Here is a 26,357-nt window from a genome sequence, read left to right as displayed (position 1 = left end):
TGCTTCATGGCTCGATGAGATTTGTTGTTTAGAAGATGCATCACACTCCCATGTGAAATCTAACCTCTTGATAACACTAACATCTGCTGCTAACATCTAAGAATCCTGAGGGGGAAATAGTCATCCCCCCAAAACAAGCCACGTTTTCTAAGTTAACGTGTTTCATTTTAGAAGTGCTTTTCAGAGAAAAGCATGAACTGACATCTGACATGTGGGTAAAATGTTCTTTGACACATGCATGAACACAAAGACACACCTTCTGTCTCGCTGTGTCAGCTACACACACACACGCACGCATGCACGCACGCGCGCGCACGCACGCACGCGCGCACGCACGCACGCACGCGCGCACGCACGCACGCACACACACACACACACACACACACACACACACACACACACACACACACACACACACACACACACACACACACACACACAATAACCCCCACCTACACTTCACTACAGGAAATAAAGCATTTCCTGCTGCATTTGGCACAGGAAGTGAGGTTAGTAACTTGTCATGTTTCAAGAGTATTTTGAATGAGAGACACTCTCACTGTGGACCACAGTCACACTCACATTACTTTTGAAGTACAGTAAGCAGGAGTAGCCTAATCAGTACATTCATTGATTAGATCACCCACACAGTAATGCATACACCCAATAAAAACACTTTAGTTGGAGGTTGTGTTGGATGTATTGACATTTAGACAAGTACAGTATAAACAGATAAATGATACGTTTAAAAAGAAGATACACATAGAGAAGTGATATTCTCAGAGACTAACTCACTATACTAACTAATAAATCATAGAAACAGTTACCAGCTTCAGCTTGTTACTGTAAGCAAATGCAATAGGCCTACATTTTGTTTATCATTTTTGTCACATGGTACCCCATCATGTTGGTTTTGTTTAATTGGAATTGAAAACTCAGATCATCCTTATACACTAAGTAACGTAGGTGATCCTAGATTAACCCGGTCTCACTCAGCATAATTATTGCTGACGTGAAAGGGTACCTTTTGCGTCGTAATATGCAGAAGAGTTGTCCTAGATCTATGAAACCCTCTTAAAATCACTGCATAATGCTTCATTCGCAATAAGCAGATTTGAATAAATCAATAAATCTATCTGTCCATCGGTCTATTAATGATAATCAATAATAGGAGTCCACTCGACAGCATTGTCTTTTCTCGTTTTCTCCTTCTAGACAGGCCGCCTGAGGGCGGGGGGCGGGGCATGCGGGTAACGGACAGCTGACCAAGAGTGTGACCTGAGGGCGGGGCATGTGGGTAACAGACAGCTGTGCCTAGTATAGGCAGGGATCTATTGCTCCCCCAGACCATTAGACTGATTATAATTGGTCAATTACACAGGTGCTCATTACAGTCTTGTTGAAGCTCCACACACTGATGTGATTTGTCAGTGGGGATGTATTAGCCCACCGTATAGAAAAATGTCAGTGTTCCTATACGCATATATACTGTGTGTGTGTGTGTGTGTGTGTGTGCGTGTGCGTGTGCGTGTGTGTGTGTGCGCGTGCGTGCGTGTGCGCGCGCGCACCATTGACTGTACACGTGTGCGTGCGTTTGACCGAGTAACTACATGACAAGAACCCTTTGTTTCATCATTACGAGTGTGTGTGCATGTGTTTTCGCAGTGTAAACAAGGGTCAAGTGTTGCCTGGGGTCAGAATTGTAAATAGAGTGCTTGTGCTAGGTGTAAAAAAAAAGGAAGAAAAAAGAAGAAGGAAAAAGCACACAGCATAAACAAGGCCCACATATATCGCACACATACACAGGGAGAAGGAGAGGAAAGAGACCTACAAAGAAAAAAGGGATGTAAACTATCATCAGACAGAGCTGAAAATTGCAAAGCCAAGGCAGAGATCTTCACACCTAGCCTGATGGTTACTATCATACCCATCAGATTGAGCAATAACGCCCCCCTTCCCCCGCCTTTCCCGCGCACGCACGCCTCATTTCTGGGCATCAGACACCATCGGTAATACCAGACAGCTGGGTGGGGGTGGGGAGAGGGGGGGAGCAAAAGTGCAGTTTAACCGTTTCAGTGCCAGACAGAATTGAGTTGGCTGTGGTTGCCTGACTAAAAGCGTTCTAGCTTTCTCTCTATATATTAGTGGGACGGTTTCAATTCCAGCGAGTATTGATGAAAGCGCCACTCTGCCGCTCCCAGTTTGTATGTGGTTGGTGGCGAAGTCACGCCTGTCTGCACTGCTACCTGACAGTCTACTGAAGTCATGCCTGTCTCCACTGCTACCTGACAGTCTACTGAAGTCACGCCTGTCTGCACTGCTACCTGACAGTCTACTGAAGTCACGCCTGTCTCCACTGCTACCTGACAGTCTACTGAAGTCATGCCTGTCTCCACTGCTACCTGACAGTCTACTGAAGTCATGCCTGTCTCCACTGCTACCTGACAGTCTACTGAAGTCACGCCTGTCTCCACTGCTACCTGACAGTCTACTGAAGTCACGCCTGTCTCCACTGCTACCTGACAGTCTACTGAAGTCACGCCTGTCTCCACTGCTACCTGACAGTCTACTGAAGTCACGCCTGTCTGCACTGCTACCTGACAGTCTACTGAAGTCATGCCTGTCTCCACTGCTACCTGACAGTCTACTGAAGTCATGCCTGTCTCCACTGCTACCTGACAGTCTACTGAAGTCATGCCTGTCTCCACTGCTACCTGACAGTCTACTGAAGTCATGCCTGTCTCCACTGCTACCTGACAGTCTACTGAAGTCATGCCTGTCTCCACTGCTACCTGACAGTCTACTGAAGTCACGCCTGTCTCCACTGCTACCTGACAGTCTACTGAAGTCATGCCTGTCTCGATTGCTACCTGACAGTCTACTGAAGCCATGCCTGTCTCCACTGCTACCTGACAGTCTACTGAAGTCATGCCTGTCTCCACTGCTACCTGACAGTCTACTGAAGCCATGCCTGTCTCCACTGCTACCTGACAGTCTACTGAAGTCATGCCTGTCTCCACTGCTACCTGACAGTCTACTGAAGTCATGCCTGTCTACTCTCCACTGCTACCTGACAGTCTACTGAACACTATAGGAGAGATGCTAACCAAATGTATCACATCTCCTCCCCTGAATCCATGAGCCAAAGTACAAAGTAGTCTTTTGGAAATGCTGAAATATAAGCGCTTATCAATGTGCTAAGTACTCATGTGCAGGGGGCATTTTTCTGTAGACACTCATTCATGACCGCAAATGACTCTGCATTTCCTCCCCCTCTGTCTTTTCTCTCTCCCCTTTTATCTCATGGGAATTTCATTAAATTCACACCTCTTAAGGGGTGTGAGCAGTGCACTGAATTTGGAATCAGTAAAAACGTGCCAAAAATGTCTCATGTGTGCGTGTGTCACAGTGTGTGCACGTGCAAATAAATATGTGTTATGTTTCCGGGGGACTAAACACAGTAGTACTGAAATGCCTTATCCTGGTTAAGGCTATTATGCCTCTGTTCACAGATTGATAGCGTTATACTGGCTGACCTTAGGTTAGTTTTGAGTGGATGCATTCAATGTGCATACTGTACTAAGAAGCATTTGCTTGACTCACTTACTTAGGTCTCTTATGAGAAAAACTAAGCATTGACAGGAAGGTTTCTGCAAGTGTGTGTGTGTGTGTGTGTGTGTGTGTGTGTGTGTGTGTGTGTGTGTGTGTGTGTGTGTGTGTGTGTGCATGTATAAGTAAATGCATTTGTGAGCGTGAGAACCCAAACCGGTAAAATACTTCTGGTAAATAAAATAGAAGTGGGATTTGCTAGCTGGTGTCATCTTGTTATTGCTGTGAGACAGTAATGAATGATGAGCGAGGTAGCTCAGCATGCACAGGCTGTTCTCCGGGCATAAGGCTCCTTGCTGCTGATTTCTGATGAAAGTCAATTAATAAGATATTAAGTTAGCAAGTATTATGACTGTCACCCTTCTCACTCAAAGCAGTTTGATTATGTCATTAATATTGACTCAGATATGGGGTGCCCCGGTGGCTCACCTGGTGGAGCAAGTACCATAAAGTCTTAGTCCTTCCCTTGGCCGGCCTGGGTTCGAGTCCAACCTGTGGCCCTTTGCCGCATGTCAGCCCCCCTCTCTCCCCCGATCTTTCCTGTCAAATAAATGTGAAAATGCCCCACAAAATAATCAGAAAAAAGAAAACCACAGATACTAATACAGTCTCAGAAAGTTCAAACAATATTGTTGCGCAATGGGCATGGTCAGTGAACTATAAGGAGAAAAATACAATAGATAGATAGATAGATGGATGGATAGATAGATACTGTAGATAGATAGATAGATAGATAGATAGATAGATTAGATAGATAGATAGATAGATAGATAGATAGATACTTACTTTATGCCCCAAAAATAATAGACTATAATAAAGATGTAGATGTTCATCACACTGTGGTCTTGTTCTAATGGATAGAAAATGGACATTAATCTTTGCACAGGAGTAAACACTAACAACCTGAACTTCTCTGAGGCTTGCAGGATGGGAAAACACATTGCAGGCTAACTCTAAAATTCACAATGAAACTCCTTTCATCTGATGGCAGTTGATGAAAGCACACGTCCAAATCAACAATTGCACCAAATTCACATCTTTCCAAAGCGACTCTTCTCCTGTTTATACATCTGTTTCTGCACCACTTAAACATGACTCGGGTTTGAAAAGATCATGAAATTGCAGGCAGGCAGGCATGACATGACGTCCACTTCTGCTCACTTCTCTGTTTCTGCTTTATTTCCAGGAAGCAATCGGGACTAGAAATGCTGAGTCTCAATGATCATCAGCAACAGCGAGTGCATCAGAATGCGCCTCTGTCGCCTACACAGTTTCAGCCCAACTCACACCATTGATCTCAACAGTAACCACGCGATTAGACAGACTGTCCCTTCTCTGGATATCCACTTGTCTCTCTCGATAAACATTTCTCATAACGTGTATGCCCTCAATCGCGCGCGCACACACACACACACAAAGGCACATACACAAACCAATACAGTTGCAGAATGATATGTGAAGATCTATATATACATTATGCAAACCAGTGGGGGAAGCGGAGGGAGGGAGGCAGAGAGAGAGAGAGAGAGAGAGAGAGAGAGAGAGAGAGAGAGAGAGAGAGAGAGAGAGAGAGAGAGAGAGAATACTTCTTAAATATGAGTTTACTTGAGCATGTTGTTTGGGTTGCAAACTCCTGCTTCAGTGACTGAAAAGTAAATTTTTTCTACATCAGTGATATAATCTACTACTGTATTATCAGCTCCAGCTGCACTGAAGAATAAACTTAGCTGCCATTTCTCATTCAAATTACCTGCTGGGAAATGTAGTAGGCTGAGGTGAGGGACTGACCTCAAACCAACACCACAATAAGACCAAGTCATTTACCATCTACAGCCATTGTTTCTTTTTGCCTTCTCTGAATGGAGCTCTTCTCACACATCAATTCATAATTTCACATTATAATTTCTTTATTTTCATAGGAGTTGTTGACTTTCGGAGGATTGTGGCAGGAACCAACCTAAACTAAAGTACCTAAACTAGACCTACCTATCATTTCATGACCATACAACAGTACCTTTAATTTTAAACAGACCAAACCTTAGCTTCATCTTGAGGAAGGGGAATAATCAAAAATCAAAGAGCTGCTGTGTTGCTGTGTCATACACTTGGAACTGAGTTGAGTATTTATTTGCCTCACTGTAACCAAAATCCTATGAAGACACTGTTATCTATCTATCTATCTATCTATCTATCTATCTATCTATCTATCTATCTATCTATCTATCTATCTATCTATCTATCTATCTATCTATCTGTCTATCTATCTGTCTGTCTGTCTGTCTGTCTGTCTGTCTGTATATATATATATATATATATATATATATATATATATATATATATATATATATATATATATATATATATATATATATATATATATAAAAGAGGTTTAGGGCAAACTCTGTTTGTTTGAATTTTTGTCCCAATGTCATAGGAGGCATGGTGACATCACTGGTGATGTCATAAGACTGATGATGTCATAAGAGCAAAATCATCTTATGATATCACTGATGATGTCATAGGCACTGATGAAGGGGCACACACACACACCTGCACGCATGTAAACTAAATGTCAATAACATTTTATGAGCAACACACACACACACACACACCTGCACGGCCGAGCTAGGGAGCCCGCGCAGCCGGCGAGCCTAGGAATTGAGCGCGCGTAGCGTGCGAGATGCCTAGTAGTTTATAACAAAGATATACACTGCCTCATGTGTTTGTGTGTCTATGTATGTATGTATGTATGTACAGTATGTATGCATGCATGAGATGAGAACTCAAAATAGAAACCTGTGAAATCTAGTGAAATGATATGGGATTGAATAATATCATTTTTTTTTAAGTGAATTTACATCCATAGCAACCATAAATACAGCAGACTATAGCAATGCATGTCTATTTGCCTATTTTATAAGGAGGGGCACACTGTTATAATCCAGTGATTAACATAAGTTAATTACTTATATCACTTATATTATAATTTAAAGAGTTTATTACACCCAGTATCAGTATATGTGTCTGGTCATAAATATCTGGTGATCTATCCCTGCAATGTATCCCTGCAAGCCCATTAGTGTGAAATTTGTCCTGAGCCTTCAAACTTCTTCATGCCTGTTGTTGCTACACCAACACTGCAGTTGGCCATTACCGCAAATAATTGGGGAAATGAAAATGCGGTGGACGTAAATCCTGCACACACCAGCCTCCGACCACCTCACATTCACTTCTCCTTTTTTCTTAAAAAGAGGAACTTCTGTCAGCATCAGAGAAATCAAACGTCCGCCCTACATCCTTACTCTCCTCCCTCATCACATCCTGACTCTCCTCCCTCATCCCTGGAGTTTTTTTCCCCTCTAAACTTGCCCACAGTGTTTTGGAGGGGAAACTGTTGCATAATGTGCATTTGTGTACAAAACCAAACTTTTTACATCACTTACAGAAGTCACTTTTTTGGCCATTTTTATCTCGTTCCCCTGATAGAGTGGCTTGAGAGACTATAGGGCCCTATCATCGCAAAGGCTGTAATTTTGCGTTAGCGTCATCTCGGTGCAAACCTCCATATAGGCGTGTTTATGCCCAAAACAGTATTCACTGAGCTCATGTCCAGTCCGCTCCCCTTAAAGGCCACAGTCACGTCTGTGACAGCAGCTTCTTTCTTGCCGAGTGCCGAGGGACAGAGTGAGAGAGAGAGAGAAGAGAGAGGGGAGCGAGAGAGGGGGACAGAGAGAGAGAGGGGAGAGAACAAGAGAGGGAAGAGAGAGGGATAGATTCATCCCCTGAACCAGTTAGGATTCCGATAAACCATTAGAAACTAACGGAAATTGATGCTGATGGAACGATCCATTTGAAACACGCCAAAGGGCTGCCGCGCAGTTACGCAGTGCGTGGTGTGTTTTTTCTGCAATGTAGGCTATAGTTGAAAATCAACGTGGCATTCTGAGGAGGGAAGAGTGTGGAGGTGTTGGAGAGAGAGTGACATCAATGCCGTGCTAAGACTTAAATGAGTAACAACTCTATGTGTTTTTCTACTTTTAAATTCAATTCAATTCAAATAGGCTTTATTGGCATGACCATAGTGAATAACAGTATTGCCAAAGCACATTGTACATGGTAGTACAGAGGGAAAAATACAGTTTGTAACATACAAAGATTTCTCTCTCTCTTCTCCCCTTCTTTCTCTCCTCTCCTCTCTTCTCTTCTCTACTTGTTTATGCTTTACAAAGTAAGATTGTTCAACAGATTTAGCTAGACACATTCTCTGTGAAGCCCACTGAGACATGTTTGTGAATAGGGCTATACAAATAAACGTGACATTCACAATGAATTCAAATGTAGCGCTCAGCTGTATGAAGGTAACGGAGATGAACAAATGAAAACAAATGCACACAAAAAAAAACTAAACACACACAACGTGGTTATTCTTACAAATCCCCAAAAGTGTACCAAAACTGGTCCAAAGAGTAATATAACGTCTAATAAGATACAGTGTAGAAGTATTAGAAGTAGAATAGGTGTTTGGGTAGTGTAGAGGTAAAAGCACTCGCCTACCATTGCGGAGACCCGGGTTCAATTCCGTCAGACGTTCCTACAGACACAACTGGCCGTGGCTGCGGGTAGGAAGCCGGTGGGGTATGGGTCTTGGTCGCTGCACCAGTGCCCCCTGTGGTCGGCAGGGGCGCCTGTTCGGGGGGAGGGGAACTGGGGGGAATAGCGTGATCCTCCCACACTCTACGTCCTGCCGATGAAACTCCGCGTTGTCGGGTGAAAAGAAGCGGCTGGTGACTGCACATGTATCAGAGGAAGCATGTGCTAGTCTACAACTCTCCCCGGATCGGCAGAGGGGGTGGATCAACGACCGGGACAGCAGGGGGAATTGGCCAAGTACACTTGGGGAGAAAATGGGAGTCCGGAAAGAAAAAGAAGTAGAAGTGTTGATTTTATTTATCATATGGGATTGTATAATAAGGTATAGGTTAGGTTATAATTATATTAACCACAAGTCGTGTGATCTCTCATTTAGTCATTTACAGCATATTGGGCCACATATTTCACAGCAAACGACTATGATGCATCTTGTTTGGGTGTGTTTGAGAGACGGGGGTGATTGGCTTCTTACTCACGTCGCTCACCGCCTTGACATTACTCTGTGACCTGCACCAGACCTTTTCTTTTTAATCAAAAACCCACTCCTTTGGTAAATACCTTTTTTCTTTTTAAATCAAAACCCACTCCTTTGGTTAGCCATTTCTTCCATAAATGGAAAAGCTCATTCAATTGTTTCTTTTCTTTTTAGAATATAATCGGAAAGCGGTTCCACCTGTTTTTCTTTTTTTGGTAATGACTGTGTCATACACCGTAATGTGTCTTCTCAATTCATTGCTAAGCCTTACTTGTGTTACCCCAGAGGTCACTGACATCAGTTTGTGATATTTGACCTCAAATAATAATGCCATGGTCTCTTCGTGGTATAAAGAAGAGCCACGTCTAGCAAATCACGTGGGTTACAGATTGCAATCTCAACACTCTGATATTTCATTACCAGATGCATGTTCAATTCATATTGGATGAATTATCTTCAGAGAATCAATAAAAACAAGACCAAGGATGCCACAACATGCAATAACCTGGAATGCAATATATCAAAACAACACCTAACCTCATGAATCAACATGCTCAAAATGTTATCCTCTCCCCATAATTCAGTATTATTTTTGCCTTTCTCATGTGTTCACAGACAGAGAAACAAAAAGGCAACAATATAAACCAATTCAATTAATAAACCAAATGAGCACAAGTGATTAGATTAGATCTAATTAAATCATGCACTTCCTGCTGTTTGCTTCTTTTTTTTTTTTACAGATTGTCAGAGTGACAGAATGTTTAAGCATGGAGGGAAAGTGGGAAGGACAGCTCCATATGCGTTATGTCAGCCCCGGGGGACGGTTAGGTCCGACTGTCTTTTCCTGCCACTCTCATTTGGCCCCAGCAATCATCCTGTCTTGTGCTAAAGGTCTCTCGTCGCTACAAGGCTCCTTGGCACTATCTGCAAGCTACAGATGAAGAATATGCTGATGAAACATGCCTTCATTAAAGCGATTACAATATGCACAACAAGGCCATTCACTTTCCCACGGGCAGCCAAACAACCATGAGAGGAAGAAGAGGAGAAGATATTTTGGTGTGGGGCGGGCAGGGGTTCGGTTCAGAGAGGAGGCTGAAAAAGAGATTGCTGCTTGGTAGCGGTAATTCAAGTGTCCCCCCCCCCCCCTTTCAAGGACTGACTAACAGTCTTCGGACTTCATTTGCTGTGTGAGGGAGTGAAATCTTTCTCCTCGCGGGAACAGCCAGCTTTTTGCCCTAACAAACAAGCCTATACCTGACTCACCGCACCTACAGGCCGCTTCCAGGTCATCGAGCATCCAGCATGCAAGACCTTGCCCAACACGCAGGGAAGATGTTACTTCTGGTTCATTTAATAAAGCTGGCCAGTGTTTGGTGCCCAGCAAGTGTTTGGATGAGAGGGGGGGGGGAGTTAAAGTCATGATGAAGGCCAAATGTACATTACAATCTTTCAGACTTCCTTCTGGTTTGTCATTTGCTAACACAAGTCTCAAATTTGAAGTTAGTGAACTAATTACAAAGAGAACTAATTACAGAGAATGGGCAGTCTGTATAGCCGGTGTATTAACAGCGTGACTATCATGACTCCTTCACTTATTACAGAAAAACCTCAATTCTGGCTTAGATTAATTCAGTGATTCAGTAATTTTGGGATACACCTGAACTGATTGGTTCCCAAATAAAGGTGAACTCCCAAATTGGTGTGATTGCGAAGATCCAAAGAACCTCTAACTAAATTTGAATTACCTATTACTGGAATGTCAGCTCAGCTTAAATGAATGCTTTTGGAAGTCATTACTGAATTAATCACTACTGAATGAGTTTAAGTGTGTGGCTCGCTCTGTAAACGTTAAATGACGTATTTGACTCAGGAAAAGACTCACCCCCTGTCCTTTGTAAAAGGTGGGGAATTTAATATTTCTATCTCAGGGTGTAAAACTGCGCCCCTCCATCTCCCTCCTCTCTCCCTCAGTTCACCTGCCCTTTCAGTTCCTCTCCTGGGCACAGCTAGCAGTCATGTACCCAGCCATGTGCTAAAGAGCTAGCAGTCATGTACCCAGCCATGTGCTAATGGTCAGTGGAGTGAACACATAAAAGTGTTTTATGGCTCAGCCATGGGTGCCATCCTCACCACTGTGGCTGTTTGCACCTATGCTGCTCTCTTATTATTGTTTACCCCCCTTCCTTCTTTCTCCTCCTGTCTGTCCCCTTCTCCTTCACGTCCTCGAGAGCCAAATTAAATCTGTCAATCTGAATTACCCCCCTGCTCAAAGCCAGTGATGAAATTGTGTGTATGAGGTGACCGGGCTCTGTTTTCGTGTAGCCTATGTGCGTGACGTGTGTGTTTGTGCAAGAAATTGTTTTTTTCCCCCCTCCTCAGAGCGAATGAACGGTCTCAAATGGGAATGTCACATGTAAATATTACTTTAGTATACTGAAATAACTTTCTGGATATACATTCGGCTAGTACTGTATAAATGGAGACAGCAACACTAAGCCATGAAACAGTCTTTTGCCTCATTTATTGTCAGTCTTAAGGTAAGAGAAAGGGGAGCAGTGTCAGGTGGCCAATTACAATTGAGTTAATCCATCCAGAAAATAATTATATAAATTAACATACAACTGTTAATTCTCAATAACACAATCAGACATAAAGACAAATGTTCAACAATAGAAATGTTGAAAACTAAATAACTCAAACTGAATACATCTAAGAGTTTGTTGTTGCATGCTGTGACCTAAAGTAAATAATCAAACCACATCTGATGAGAGGTGACATAATGTGATATGATATCCCTCGCAAGTGATTGTGCTGACCTTCAGTGAGTGGATGATGTCACTGGCTGAAACTGGAATTGACCACTGATTCAATGCAATACTCTGTTTCCCTTAAATTACTCCTGTTTCTCTGTTCCTTACTGAGAAGAGCACTGAGCAACCGACCACACCATGGGTTCAGCGGGAGGGGTGAGGTAGGGCTGCACAATATATCGTTTCAGCATCGTCATCGCAATGTGCACATGCGCAATAGTCACATCGCAGAGCATGCAATGTCAAGTAAGGCAAATTAACTGATAACATACAGTAATGCACGCCCTCTCTGTGACGTTCTAAGCTCTTTTCCTACTAACTATAGTACCTTTACTCACTTAGGATCCTGCAACTCACCCTGGCTGCGGCTAAAAACACACTCACTTCCTACTACGTCAACCGTGCACGTTACCCACTAGGCCATCTTCTTAAACAGGCAAGGCTTGATAGACCTATTTAAGACTTTTGGTGAAAATTCCTGTTTTTTTTCATATCGCAATATATATCGCAGAATAAAAAAATATTGCAATGTCAGTTTTTTCCAATATCGTGCAGCCCTAGGGTGAGGTACAAACTGACCGCTGGGTGACAGCTGGACTAACTGTAGCCTTCAACTCGCACGAAAACTGGAAGTGGAGAGGACTGGACTGGTGTTGCGTCAGGTATCTGGTTGAATTGCAGCTACATCACAGACAAATGCAGCCAATGGGGTCACCTGACATTATTATTTATTTATTTTACACCACACACAAATTAAAACTATGGAAGAGGGTTAGGGCTACATGTGAAAAATGTATTTGATTTCTGAGTTTAATGCCAGAATTCTGAGAATAAAAAGTCATAATTCTGAGTTTCCCCCGGGGATCATTAAAGTCTTTCTGATTCTGAATGTCATAATTCTGAGAGAAAAGTCAGAATTCTGAGTTTAAAGTCAGAATTCTGAGAAAAGTCAGAATTCTGACTATAATAGAGTGACATTCCGTGACTGGGGTCCCTAGATTTTTGTGACACCAATGTGGGGTCACAAGCAAAAAAAGGTTGGGAATCCTTGGCATAGGACCACCAAACATGTGGTGAGATAGATGTTTAGTATCAAATGTCTGCAAACAGCATGAGAAGGAAGGTAAACATTATTCTGTAGGAGATGTTTGAGGAAAATGAACATTTAATGATTTTTTTTGCCCTGTTAAATCTCAGTAGTTTGGGAGAAAGCTGAGGGAAAAAAGTGGAAAGGCCCTTGTCGGGGGCTTGTAGACAAATCCATAGCCTGAGGAATAAGCAGATGGAGAGAAAGTTGAAGTAGATGTGAACATACATGCGTGGGTGGATGGCCCCTTGGGGAGTGATTCAGACAGAGGTCATTATCATACAGAGGAGACAAAGACGTATTTCTGCCAAACAGGTGTTCCGAGCGGGGGACATGTCCTAATGCTATAGGCTATGCCTTGAGTCTCTGCTATTTGTTTATGCTGCCTTAGTTTCCATAGGGACGCATACAATTTCCAGTGGTGACACACATGTTCAAAACAACCACACCAGCCGTGAAGAGAATTGGGAAGAGTAGACAGATTGAGCAGTGTATGATTATAGCCTTACTTTTTACACTGTTTTAAAAAGGCCCGCATACCTTATTTATGAATTTGAAATCTCTTATGATACCAAATAATATTCCTTAATGTAGCATATGTAGGCCTACACAATAATGGGATAGCTAGTGTGAGTTTAGTAGTCTATTATAGGCTATTTCTCATAAGTTTAGGCTACAAGTAGCTAGACTAGGCCAAATAATTACTAAACTATTAGTAGCCTAGTAGGCTATGCTACTGATTTCTTTCTTAAACTGCCCTGCTTTTCCAGACTACCATAACACATTTTCAACATCACTGTATTGTGCCCCGAGTTTGCGCCATTCTCACCACCTACCCCTCCTCCTCCTCCTCCCCCCGCCTCGGGCGAAGAGTGAAGCAGGTCGCCTCCTCCGCCTCCCACATCCCGGAGGCTGTAGCCGCTCCTGGAAGCGGTCCAGGATGGGATTGGCTTCCCGCTCCTCACAGGGAGGAACCGGTGCGCCAGGATACCCATATATGGACTGAATGATATCAATTGTGATCGCATGACTCAGCAGCATCATATGCTTATCGATTGAATTCGAGTGATCTTAAGGCTAACTAGCAATTGCTTGCTATTTAGCATCGATATATATTTATATAGCGTAAGGTATGAGGTTTCCGGCATGGCGTTGAGCCTATTTCTGTTTTTGGACGACTCTGCGGTCTGGTTCACACTTTATAACCGCATTGTTAAACTATGACTACTATGAATGTGGTTAAGTAGCCTACTTAACAGGTAGGCTGTTTATACCTGCATTGAGTTTCCTTCACCGTCTTGTTTACTGTCCTTGTTCCTGGCAACAACGTCATCGAATGTGTGACATCCCGGGGGCGGGGAATAAGATGAAAAAATAACCAATCAGCGAACGGATGGACAGCAGCTGGTGCCGGGCCATATAAATACCATAGAGCGCGTCAGCCGACCACTAATACGCATTTGTTTAAGAGGAAATACAAGTAAAGCTCGGACTCGGAGCGTAAAAGAAACGGGCAACACACGAGAGTGGAATCAAAACATCAGAATTAGTCACCGGACACCGCTTTGATTCGACCATAAAGGTACAAAACGACGACTTGGTACAGTACAGTTCCACTATTTTGGGAAGGTTTGATCTGCTTTTGATAACTTTGATCTTCAGTATAATAGCCTAATACAGCGGGACTTTGGTGCTGGAGAGGGATCAATTGGGACACTGAAGACTTTGTGTCCAAACATCTTTCCCAGCGCACACTTGTATTTGACTGTCTGCTTTGAAATATGTCCACAATAATGGAACAGCCTTTTTATGACGACTCGTTTCTCTCTGCTTATGGCCATCCAGGCGCTGCGCTGCCAGACTACAAGCTGCTAAAGCAGAATATGAACTTGAACTTCGTCGAGTCATATCGGAACTCAAACCTCAAGTCACAGCACCTGCGCGCCGACAGCGATTTCTATTCGGCGGGGACAGCGGACGTGGGCTCCCTGAAACTCGCCTCTCCAGAATTGGAGCGACTAATAATCCAGAACAGCAACGGGGTCATCACTACAACGCCAACCCCTATCCCCCAATACCTGTACAACCGTGGGATCACAGAGGAACAAGAGGGTTTTGCTGACGGGTTCGTTAAAGCACTGGACGACCTCCACAAGATGAACCAGATGGCTCCTCCAAACGTGTCCATCGGCACAGGTGGCATCGCCTGCTCGGTACCCACTTCGGTGTTCGGCTCCTCCATCCATCCAGAGCCTCATCTCGAGTACACCACCTTGAGCAGCTGCACCCCGAACCCCAGCCTGTCCGCGGCACCCAGCTACCCCTCGACCACCATCAGCTACCTGCCCCATCACCAGTATCACCAGCACCCCCAGGCCGTTGCGCACGGATCTCACCACTTCCAGCACTCGCTGGTCGGAGCCGGCCTCCACCCACAGCGCTTTGGCGGGTTAAAAGAGGAGCCTCAGACAGTCCCCGACATGCAGAGCAGCGACAGCGGGTCTCCGCCGATGTCTCCCATCGACATGGATCACCAGGAGCGCATCAAAGCGGAGCGCAAACGGCTGAGGAACCGGCTCGCTGCCACAAAGTGCCGGAAACGCAAGCTGGAGCGTATCTCCCGTCTGGAGGACAAGGTGAAAGTCCTGAAAACAGATAACGCTGGACTGTCCAACACTGCTTCTCTACTGCGGGAACAGGTGGCCCAACTCAAACAAAAAGTCATGACACATGTCAGCAGTGGCTGTCAACTCATGCTGGCGCCCAAGGTGAAGTCTTATTGAAGAAACAATGCACTTTTTAATAAACACTGGACAATCTTTGGAGATACTGTCAAAAAAATGCACTGACAATACAGCGTGGACCACGAACAATGTGTTTTCACTTTGGAAATAGCCTGTATAGGCCAAGTCTGTATAAGGGAAGAGGGTTATTATGGTTTATTTGACTAAAAGAAGTGTTCAGAAATCATAAGAACACACAAGACTGAAACACTTGGGGCATTTTTGCGTACGTTTGTAAGTGTCATCCGTTTGGCTTTGCCTGTTTACACTTTATGTTGACAACTGCCAGTTGTGATGCATTCTATTGTAAGTTATTTGTGTTCTTCAGGCTGAGCCTGATAGACATGTTTTTTTTTTTACTTGTACAGTATCTATTTAAGTAAATGCAACTAAGAAAAAAAAAAGTTTCACTTTGGTTATTGTTACAATATTGATGTAAAAATGGCCGCCTCTTAGCTGTAGGCTATTGCAGTTGTATTAACTCAGAAAAAATAATCACGAGGTAATTTCATCTGCCAACGATGGCCCATCAGGCCAGTAACTGAACAGCAGTTGCTTGACGTCGGAGACGTCCCAGCGTGGGATGTTTCCTTATTGACGTCAGCACGTCAGGCCATATATGGTCAACTTTGCTTCCAAACGTCACATCATGAGAAGGGTTCCGGGAACTCCAACCTACATTGCCCGTCACAAACGCTGCGTTCTCCCCTTGACACCAATGTCTGTAAGTATGTGTGTAAAGAGGTTTCTCTCTGAGTGGCTTATAAAAGGACAGGGGAGTTTCCCCACTGTGCTTTCAACTTCCCAAAACAACCAAAGAGAACATACTTCACGAAATCGGTTACAAAACAACCAGTGACAACATACTTCAGGAGAATAGTTACAAAACCACCAGTGAGAATACTCCTTCAGGAAAATAGTTACAAAACTTCCACACATTTCCAGAGCAGGATTTAGGTCTGATGCTCATGAGATTAAAACTATTTTTGTGACCATCATCACAGATAAAGTAATGGATCCAGCCATTGAGATATGTTGATGATCCAAGCACATCACAGCAAATTGCCAAACAAAATCTATATAAACTTCATAGGGACGTTTTGGCCGGTAAAAGGTAAATATAGAGATAAAGCTATTTTGTTTCCATGTGTTTAAATATCCCAATAATCCATCTCATCAGCTACAGTATGGACAGTCATGTGATTCAGTCCAACAACTAAATCTTTCCAACTGCGAGTTCCTGGCTTCCGGAAGAGGATATTTGGCAATGTCAAATTGTATTGTCACTGTTGTGCTGTGAGTCAACATCAGGGCAAGTCCAGCGTTAACAAAGACTTACAGCCTCAAGACTCAGATGTTTTGCCAGGCATGGCTCCCGGTCCTGAAGCACCACATTTCAAAGATGACTGCACTCTGTATACCAAAAGCTGAGTTGTAGAAGTACCAAGAAGTACCACGGCACCACCTAGTGGTTCAAAGAGAGATTCATGAAGTTCACAACATAAGGTACTTTACCTTGGTTTATTTGTCAGAAACAAAAACACTGCCAGCATGTCAGTCATCATTTCTCACTGCTTTAATAATAATGGTAGAATGAGTCATGGTAAAAAATAATCAACACTTTTCTGAAAAAGAAAGAAAAACAAGTATACTTTCAGTGCTCAAGACTATGAAGCCGCCCCACTGGTCGCTGGACATACAAACAGAAGACTTGCAACAACACAGGATTTGTGTGTAACAACTTCAAAATGTGTTATTTTGGGCTGGGAGGCCAATAAGAGACTGCTTCACAGGGAACTTCTCATCTGAAGGTGAGTGCTTCACAAGGGAACTTCTCATCTGAACGTAAGTGCTAGGGTTACGAAGTCGACTACGAGATGTTGAGCTTTACTGCTTAGAGAAGAACTCTTTGCTCTTCTGGACGTCGGGGACGATGGTGTCGCTTCCTGGTTTCCAGCCAGCAGGGCACACTGTATGGAGAGGGAGATGGGACAAAGCCCACCACCGGCCGTTAATGACACAATTTAACTTCACATACCTTGAGGATACAGTCAGTCCACAGCAGCATAAACTGATAATACAAGATCTTGTACACAAGCTACCTCTAAGGCAATTAAAAAAAACACAACCACCTCATTTGTATCAAGGGAGTTTTAACATAATCTTGGAATGGTATAGGCTCAATTAAGTGATGCCTACATTTTACTCTGGTTGGAGTAGGGATGGGCATTTTAAGTAATTTAAATACTCGAGTACTCTCCTATTTGAACAAGTAATCAGGGATTAATTTATAATTTATAAAGTCGCTGTGAAACCGTTTGGCTGCGCCACTGCAAAGCACGTTTACTACAGCACAGAGGCAGGCGACTGAAGGAGTAGGCTATCACTACATCACTACCAATGTTGAAAGGTGCAAAACAAATAACGTTCAGGCTACAGATCCTGACCCACAACGTGTGTGTTGAATTCAACAAGCTGGCAGAAAATGGACAGAATTACTGGTGGATAACGTTAGATTTGTGTGGGCTGGGATGTTTTGGAAGCTAGCAGAGAGTTAGAAACACATGTTTCTATCTATCTCAGCAGCCGATGTAATGTGTAATGGAGCGACTTCATGGAACGCATGTTTCTATCTCTCTCAGCAGCCAATGTAAATGGAGCGACTTAATGGAAACAGGCAAGTTGAATTCACAGTAGGGATGCAGCAGGTGGCGACTAATTTCCCTGACGACTTCTATTTTGTTTAACTCCGACAAGTCGACTCGTCTAGAAGTAAGAAAACACTCCGCAACACTGCGCAATTTAATCTATAAGGTTAAAACGTCAGAAAAAATATCGCATGTATTTAATAGCCATTTGAAACTGTTAATTACGTTTGTCACAATCGTCAATACTCACAACATCTTGTGCCGTTTGTGAGCATTGCGCATCAGAAAACATCAACAACTCATCCCAGCGCCGTGTATTCAGGTGCAATATAGTCCATTTAACTTTCGGAAGTCTTTGTATTGCCTTCAACAAAGTTGAGTGGAAGCGGCTAAGGCGTTAGCAATGCTATAACATCAGGTCCTGCTGTCCTGGCGCCCACATGTCTGTGCTGAATGTCGAGTGGTTAACGTTGTATGCCAGTTTGATCTGACACAGCCTACATACAACCCTATTTTCATTTACTGGATCAAAATACTGCGCTGGTTTTATGAGATGCCATCTCCCTTCCTTCTGCTCCTTTGACTACTAACACAGCCAATGGTCCACTCGCACTAACACATGCTAGGTTTGTTTACATCCTGGCATTAGAGGAGGGGGGTTACACTAGCCAGCAGCCAGCTACAGTAGTGGTTGGTAAAGACACAACGCTCCCACCCGCATTGTTTATTATGATGATGATTTAATTATTTGTTTAACCGACTAGTATTTCTCGTCGACTAGTGAGGGGAGTGGGCGTTTAAACGACTACCGGTAGTCGTCTGCATCCCTAATTCACAGCTGAAGACTTGTAACGTTACTCACATTGGGTTGAAAACAGGAAAGAATGTGAAGTTTTTTCTTTCGCTTAATATTTTCACAACACAACCGACTTCTGCTTCTCTGAACTGGGCATAGGGTGTGCTTGTTTAACACCACCCGCATGTCCCCTGCACGTCGCGGTTGAGTGAGGGGGAGAGAGTACCAGGACAGCTGAAACATTACTGGAGCACTGATGTTATGAAGAAGTACTCGAGTACTCCCGCCAATCCATAGGTTGGAGTAAGGCTTAAAGATACTGACAAAAAAAAAGTGAATTGAGATATATTGCATTTTAAAGCCATTCTGCATATGGGAAGTTTTTCTTTCAAAATTGTTTAAAGAAAGGATTGACTGAGAATGAGTATCACACCAATACATTTCACCAACGCTGTACTTAATATAGAACTCCAGTTTTTGGATGCCCACCTAAGCAAATAATTGCAGCCTCTACGCTTTGGAAACTGCAGAAGTTCATATTGTCATTTAATTTTTTTATCCCCCCCCCCCCCCCCCCCCCCAATTAATTCTTCAGCTCAAGTATGGAGGGGGACAAAACCCCACAGAACATAGATGTGTTCAGATTTCACTCACCCTCGCCATATTTGTCAGTGTGCTGGAAGGCTTGGACCAGGCGCAGGGTCTCGTCCACGGAGCGGCCCACAGGCAAGTCATTGATTGTGATCTGCCTCAATATGCCCTTGTCATCAATCACAAACAGACCCCTGAGAGGGACAAATCAAGAGGTTGAAGTCTGATCCAACATAGGGCGTTGCTGCTCATGGATAACAGTCGTGCGGCAGGGTACTGAGACTGGAATCTGCACTGGGAGTGCAACGCTCCATAACTGTTATTTACCAACTTAAATAGCAGGTTGGCAAATTTGGATGCTAAATACATGTTCCTTTGTGGTCACATCATTCATGATCGCATGTTATGGACACATTTGTGAATTAGCATGCCAAGCTAAAGTGTATGCTGCCTGCAAACAGGATTGTTTCAAGATCAGATAATACCGTAATTCCAAACCTTACTCTGGGTAACTAGTACCGACAGTATACAGCTGAGATAGTCTTTCTACCAAACCAACTGGTTCATCTTCCTTGCAAACTAGCTGCCATTTGACACTGAACATGTCTTTCAGATCAAAACTTGCCAGTCTTGATTAATGAAAGTAACAGTATTATTACATCATCTTAAAATGTGGAACTAGCGAGGACATTTTATCCATCATTTGGGCTGCTTATGTAGAATTTTTTAGTGTTCTGTTCCAGTGTGACCACATCTTTTCTTTACTAGGGAAGCAGATTAGATTTATCAGATTTACACGCAAGTGTTAACTTTCCCTGCGTAAGACCCACCCACGCCTGGTGACACTATTGTATTTCATTGAATTCTTTGATCGGATCAGTTTGCAAAAAAAAATAATTTTCATTTTTACATCCCTTTCTATAATTGAGGCCCAATTGTAAACTGACGTGATATGAAAAAGGTGTATATAACCATTATATAAGCATGTACTACATACTTTTGTCAAAAGGACATGCGCCCAAAATAAATTTAAATAAATATGGAATTGAGAGGTTTGGGGGCAAATAGGAAAATATTGGGTGGTAAAAAAAAGAAGAAAGAAAGAAACACTTAATGGGCTTAATAACCCATTCCCCACTATAATTCAGTACAGTGTGTTGGAAGTTGTGTCTGCATTCATGAGTGACACCTGCACATGGCTGAAGTGCTTTTGATGATACACTGTGGCTGAGGTTAATAAGTATAATTATCTGTCTGAGTAACACTGAGGTAATACGGGCTGCCTAGATGATACCATTGAAATGTGCGTACTTCGATATGAGCATAACAAGCTATTTGGGAAAAACAAATCCTGATTCTATAGGACCAGACACACAGAGTCTGCCTGACCTGTATGCGATGCCATCTCCCTCCTTCAGGACGCCATAGTCTCTGGAGATAGACTGGTTGAGATCTGCCACCAGGGGGATGTTCATGGGACCCAGACCTCCCTGCTTCCTTGGTGTATTGATCCTACATGGGGAAAAATAACTGAATGAATGAAGTCATCAATAATTGTTCATTATATCAAAAAGAAAGAAAAAAAAACATAAGGATTCTTCGAAATGTCTATTGAGAAAATGAATGGGGAACCAAGTCTTATAATGTACTTGCCTGGCACCCTCTATGTGCTCCCCTGTGCTGAATAACAAGTTTTAAGGCTGGAACCAAGCCAACCCGTGACCTACTGAATCGTGAGTAGGGATGGGCATTTTAAGCTATTTAAATAGTTGAGTACTCTCCTTCTATTATGTGTGAAAACACGCTGAACCCAAGTTTGGCTATGTATGTTAAGCAGATCATTTTGAATGTCTATTACTATGGTAAACATGATTTCAGACCGCAGCCCTTCTTTATTGTCACACGAACACACTACAACACATGCATGCGGCCACTACACACACTCATGCTGACGGTGGCCGGTGAAATATGTCCTCTGCATTTGACCCATCCAGGCTTGTCCTTTCCTCCAGGGGGCAGGCCAGGAGCAGTGGTCGCTATTTCTTTCCAGCGCCCGGGGACCATCATTGGACCATCATTGGACCAACTTCAGATGTTGTCGTCACTGCTCAGATGACGATCTTCTGCATGTTTTTAGTGGGGGGTTATGTACGGAGGAACCCCCTGGGGGGTACGGGGATAACATGCAAACTCCACACAGAAAGGCCCTTTCGACGAGATAGCCCACCTGGGCAGTAGGCACTGAAGATATGGGGGGGGGGGGGGGGGTCACAACTCCAGCGCCCACAGCGGCCCAGGTGGGAATCGAACCCAGGACCTTCGAGCTGTGAGGCGACAGCGCTTACCACTGCACCACTAATGATGGAGCAGGGGTAATCTGCTGTGTATGGGGCTGTTCACACATAACATTTGCATTTTTGCATGGAAAAAGCGCTACCTGGAGCATTTTTTGTGAGGAGAGGGACTGTGATATTAGGGGATGCTAAGCTAACGTCTAAAGCCTTCCTCAGACAGTATCTCCGATGGGATGGATGGCATTAGCGCTTCGTTCGAGCAGACAATAGTGTTGTGAAACAAGCGAAGGCTCATTTCCAATACATGTCCATTGTCCAGTATCATCCACTTTATGATCACTGTTACACAAACGCAAATCCACGGATTACAAGGTCTGGTGTTCAGCCAAAAAGTGAAAACTGACCAGTGTGAAAACTGACAGGTGTGATTAACGTTACAGCTGTAGCTAAATAGTGATCACCATCAAGTGATTGTCTCCCAAAAAGTGATTTTTTTCTCCACATTTCTTGTGACTAACGTTATGGGAAATGACAGTGTAGTCAGTAAACTAGTGCAAAGTTTTGAATGAGTTTTATCTGGCATGTGCTATGAAGAAGCGTGCATCCGCCTCCTTCGGGAGCATATCTGCAGACACCATTTTCGGGATGAGCTTGGAAACTTCCGGTTAAAACCTTCAAAAATAATGTTACTTAAACAAAAGTAAATAGCTTATTGATGCACGTTGGAGGAGAAAAAGGTATTTCAACGAACGAAGCAGCAAACCTTGTATCAAAATACTCGTGATGTTATATGGCGTGAAACTGTGGCCGTTACACATTACTCAAACTAAATATTAAGGTTACGTTACAATATGGGTTTTATTTTGAAAGCACCAAAGCGGATGACGTACTTGTACATTCTGGCTAATTTGACGCCCGTGCAGTTCATGCTGCCAGATCCACATGACGATGCGTGCGTAGATCTAGACCATTTTTAAAGGGGTGGGGAGTGGGGTGAGTATCCGAACAGCGGAAACGTTACTCGAGTACTGACGTTATGAACGAGTACTCGAGTACTCCCGCCCATCCCTAATCATGAGTGACCATAAAACATTCAGGTTGCGCCTGGGCAGCCGTGAGAGAAGAAGGGAGGGGGAAGAGAGAGCCCGCAGCCGCTTGGAAACGCGGGTTGAGAGTGCGATATAAACGTTTAAAAGGCAATGCTGCTGCTGCTACCCCCTGCTGCTTTCCTTGGTAACAAAAACATGTGTATTAGTGGGACTTTTGATGTAAAAAAGGTACTAGAAAGTAAAGATTGATTGAGTCAAGTGACCGTTGGCTCCTCTCAGCATATCAGGACCCAGATAACTTATCAATATTATGCAGGGGGGCAGTGAGGGGAGATAAGCTGGGGTGGGTGTAGCCTGAGCTCTGCTACAACCCCTTAGAATTTACCCTTTAACTGGAGAATGGAGATTATAAACAGATTACAATTAGAAACTGGACCGAGCAAACAGATATGAAACATGTAGCATAAGTTGAAGTCAAGATTACAATCAAGAACATGAGCTGTAGATCATCATGGTTCCACCACATCGAAAACCCCATGACTGAGGTGTGGATCCATTTATAGTAGAGAGCCAAAGTCACACCCACTTCCGGGTTAGGCATACGAACCAAGGGATTTCATTTGCCATTTATTTTTCCATTATACATTTCGTAAAATGCTTATCCACCTTATTCTTGGCGGCCATTTTTGCCTGATGGGTGCTTTTTTTTAATGGAATCACATTGCCTCCGCTACGATAGGTGGCGATATGCACTCTTTCCCCGCAGGCTCGGCCAATTCTAACAACTGGTCTCTTAATAATGCAGCTATTTCATTAAAAAAGATAACATAATTATACAAACGTTTCCCCTCAAAATGATCACTTCTGGCCAATATAATAGTGCGGCAGTGTGTTTATGTGAGAGACGTTTCGCCCTTTAGTGATAAGACATTGTTTTGCTGTGTTCTGTGTTTATGTGGTCGAGCGAGGTTGTGTTTATGTGGAGAGAGCGCAGATAAACCGTTCAAACGCAGGGATGGTCACATAACACAAAGCTGCCCCTTGTGAGCTCAATACAGTTGAAACTAATATATTCCATTAACATTTTTTTTTCTATACACAGATTTAGCTCTACATCAACAAACTTCACATTTAGCTTTAGCTAATCGCTCCCTGGCCGCTAACGTAACAGTTTTAGATGCTGTTCGACTTCCGGGTAAAAGAGCGTTAGCGCATGCGCTGATCACATCGTCCAGGTCCAGTCCGACTGGCCTGTATACATGCAGGAGTAAATCGACTTCCAATCGCATTATCTGGGTGTTAGTTAGTTTTATAACTTCAATTTCAGTCGAGCTAACATGTTTATATGCATTTCAAAAGTCCAGTTTTAGGCGGATAATTTGATTTTTTTAAGTACGTGTAAACGTACTGAGTGACGTTTCGAGCTAATGCTCTTCCTCAGGCATGCTAATGCTCTTCCTCAGGCATTAGCATTAGGTCGAAACGTCACTTTTGTGGATGGCTAAATAAAAGGTAAACGTTCTTTCTTTTTTCCTGCATACTGTTTTTTGGTTCCTGCACCTGCTTTATGTTGTTGGATGTGCGCGACTGCTTCAACTACTTTATAAGCATTTTACGAAACGTCTGTGGAAAATAAAATGGCAGATGAAATCCCTTGGTTCGTATGCTCAACCCGGAAGTGGGCGTGACTGTGTGTGTCCTTCTATAAACAAACAAAGTAATCGTCCTTGCGTCTAAAATCATGGAGTCTCACCAGGCCAAGTGACTGAAGTGGGAGTCTGTGGAGGCGGCGATGACCTCGCAGCTGATTTTGCGGAACTCCTCCGCCCTGTCGCTGAAAGCCACAATCTCAGTGGGGCACACAAATGTGAAGTCCAGAGGGTAGAAGAAGAAGACCACGTACTTCCCTGAAGAGCACAGAGGGGAAGATGGGAGTGTTGATTTTGGTCAACCCACATTTGCACATTTTGCACATGTGTTAAAAGTAAAGAAAGCTGTTGATACATTTGTGTCCATTATGTAATCATGAAGAGGGTGTCTACTGTATATAAATCACTTAAAGTCAGATAGTGAGGAAATCAGAGGTTGTGACAAAGGTTTACATACATCTGCTTCTTCTACAAAGTCTATGGGAAAGGGTCCGGTACCTTTGTAGTCTGACAGCTGGATGTCCTTAAACTGCCCATCCACTACAGCTGTGGCTTTGAAGGCTGGGGCAGGGGAGCCAATCTTTGCATTTCCGCAAGACATGGTGTTGGTGGCAGCTCACTAGGCAAAGAGAGCACAGTGTCAGCAGATTGCTCCTGATGCTGATAGACACAGCAGAGATAGTGCTGGCTGGGTGGAGACTGAGGCTCTGTGGATCTCTGATAGCAGCAATATATTTTGGCACCAAATGCAGAAGTTAACATGGAATTTATATTTATGTTGAAAATGCTCAAGGCTTAACCGATTTATCGGTTTTGCAATGCTTACCTAAGCCTAAATCTATACATAGTCACATGCAAGTCAGTTGTCCAGCTGGGTTTGCATGGAACAAAGCATGGTCTATAAGAAGCTTATACAATCATGACAAAGCATAAACCAACAATGGAAAATAAGTGGGATACATTTTTTAACAAGATTAAAATTATACTCTATTGCATTTTACTAGCGTTAGCTAGCATTTTACACCTTGGCTTGCAAAATTTAGCAAAATGGGATAGGATGTATCAAGTTATGATGTGTTGCTCCACTCAGGCCTGCCACAACAGCAGTGTTCAGCTAACGATAGTTCTTTGACATTTCTGCAATCATTTAATGACCTAACGCTAAATAGTGAGTTAATGACTATACTGCTGGCAACGGTATCAATTTTGTTTTGCGTTACGTCAGCACATACAAGCCATCATAACAATTAGTTTGTCGTCCTGCATGAATCACGTGCAGCAACCATTGTTTGATAAAGGTTTAGCAACACGTACCGTTACCTTTCATGTGTATTATTTAACGTTTTAACGTGCGTATTAACGTTATGCCGTGTGACTATTGACTTTATATTGACTTTGTTTGACAGGTGAAATGGCAGCAGGGCCGCTAACATTAAAATAAAGCAAAGCAAGGTGCCAATGACCCATCTTCCCTTCACCACAGGGACAAAGAACGGGCTGGAAAGAGGCCAAAGTACAAGAGGGGGGGACTGACCGACCCCACTGTCTGGCTAGCTTCACGTTAGCTTCATTTAGTCAGGGATATTGTATGTCCTCTCTTCACGCGACCAAATAACCACTGCCCTTGGCTGTGCAATGCATACATGGTACATATCTAAACTAATGAACTGACTGAATTTAAACCCAAACTGCATTATACTCACGTCTCTTTACGTAAAACCGAAAAAAGTTGAGACAGTGGAGCTCTGCAACGGCTGCCTGACTGGAGAGAGAAGAATGAAGGAAAGACTGCTCATAAGATGTAGGCGGGGCCAGCAAGGGTCTCCGGAAGTGAAAATAAATTTCTTTCAAAATAGAATTTCAGAGCGAACCTCTATCTCCATAGACATATCTGTGAAACCTCTTAACCGCTC

General features: G+C 43.3%; 1 protein-coding gene and 1 pseudogene across 3 annotated transcripts; one reads left to right on the top strand and one right to left on the bottom strand.

Moving 5' to 3' along the window:
* Positions 1-14,096: 14,096 nt before the first annotated feature.
* On the top strand, positions 14,097-15,767 carry LOC310793605 (transcription factor JunB pseudogene; annotated as a pseudogene). 2 transcript variants are annotated; one of them, XR_014553952.1, is made up of 2 exons: positions 14,097-14,216; positions 14,480-15,767. The product of XR_014553952.1 is annotated as a transcription factor JunB pseudogene (transcript). The 2 variants fall into 2 exon arrangements; another variant differs by having other exon boundaries at positions 14,103-15,767.
* Positions 15,768-16,924: 1,157 nt separating this feature from the next.
* prdx2 (peroxiredoxin 2) lies at positions 16,925-26,219 on the bottom strand. Its single transcript, XM_083655551.1, has 6 exons — positions 26,148-26,219; positions 24,943-25,063; positions 24,549-24,702; positions 20,842-20,964; positions 19,516-19,646; positions 16,925-17,387 (listed from the first exon to the last, which is right to left on the bottom strand). The coding sequence occupies exons 2-6, from the start codon at positions 25,043-25,045 to the stop codon at positions 17,305-17,307; spliced, it is 594 nt and encodes a 197-aa protein (XP_083511677.1). The 5' UTR covers positions 25,046-25,063; positions 26,148-26,219; the 3' UTR covers positions 16,925-17,304.
* Positions 26,220-26,357: the final 138 nt, after the last annotated feature.

This window comes from Poromitra crassiceps (genome assembly GCF_964638095.1).
Source record: "Poromitra crassiceps genome assembly, chromosome: 19".
Lineage (NCBI taxonomy): Eukaryota > Metazoa > Chordata > Actinopteri > Beryciformes > Melamphaidae > Poromitra > Poromitra crassiceps.
This window is presented reverse-complemented; position numbering and strand designations above follow the sequence as displayed.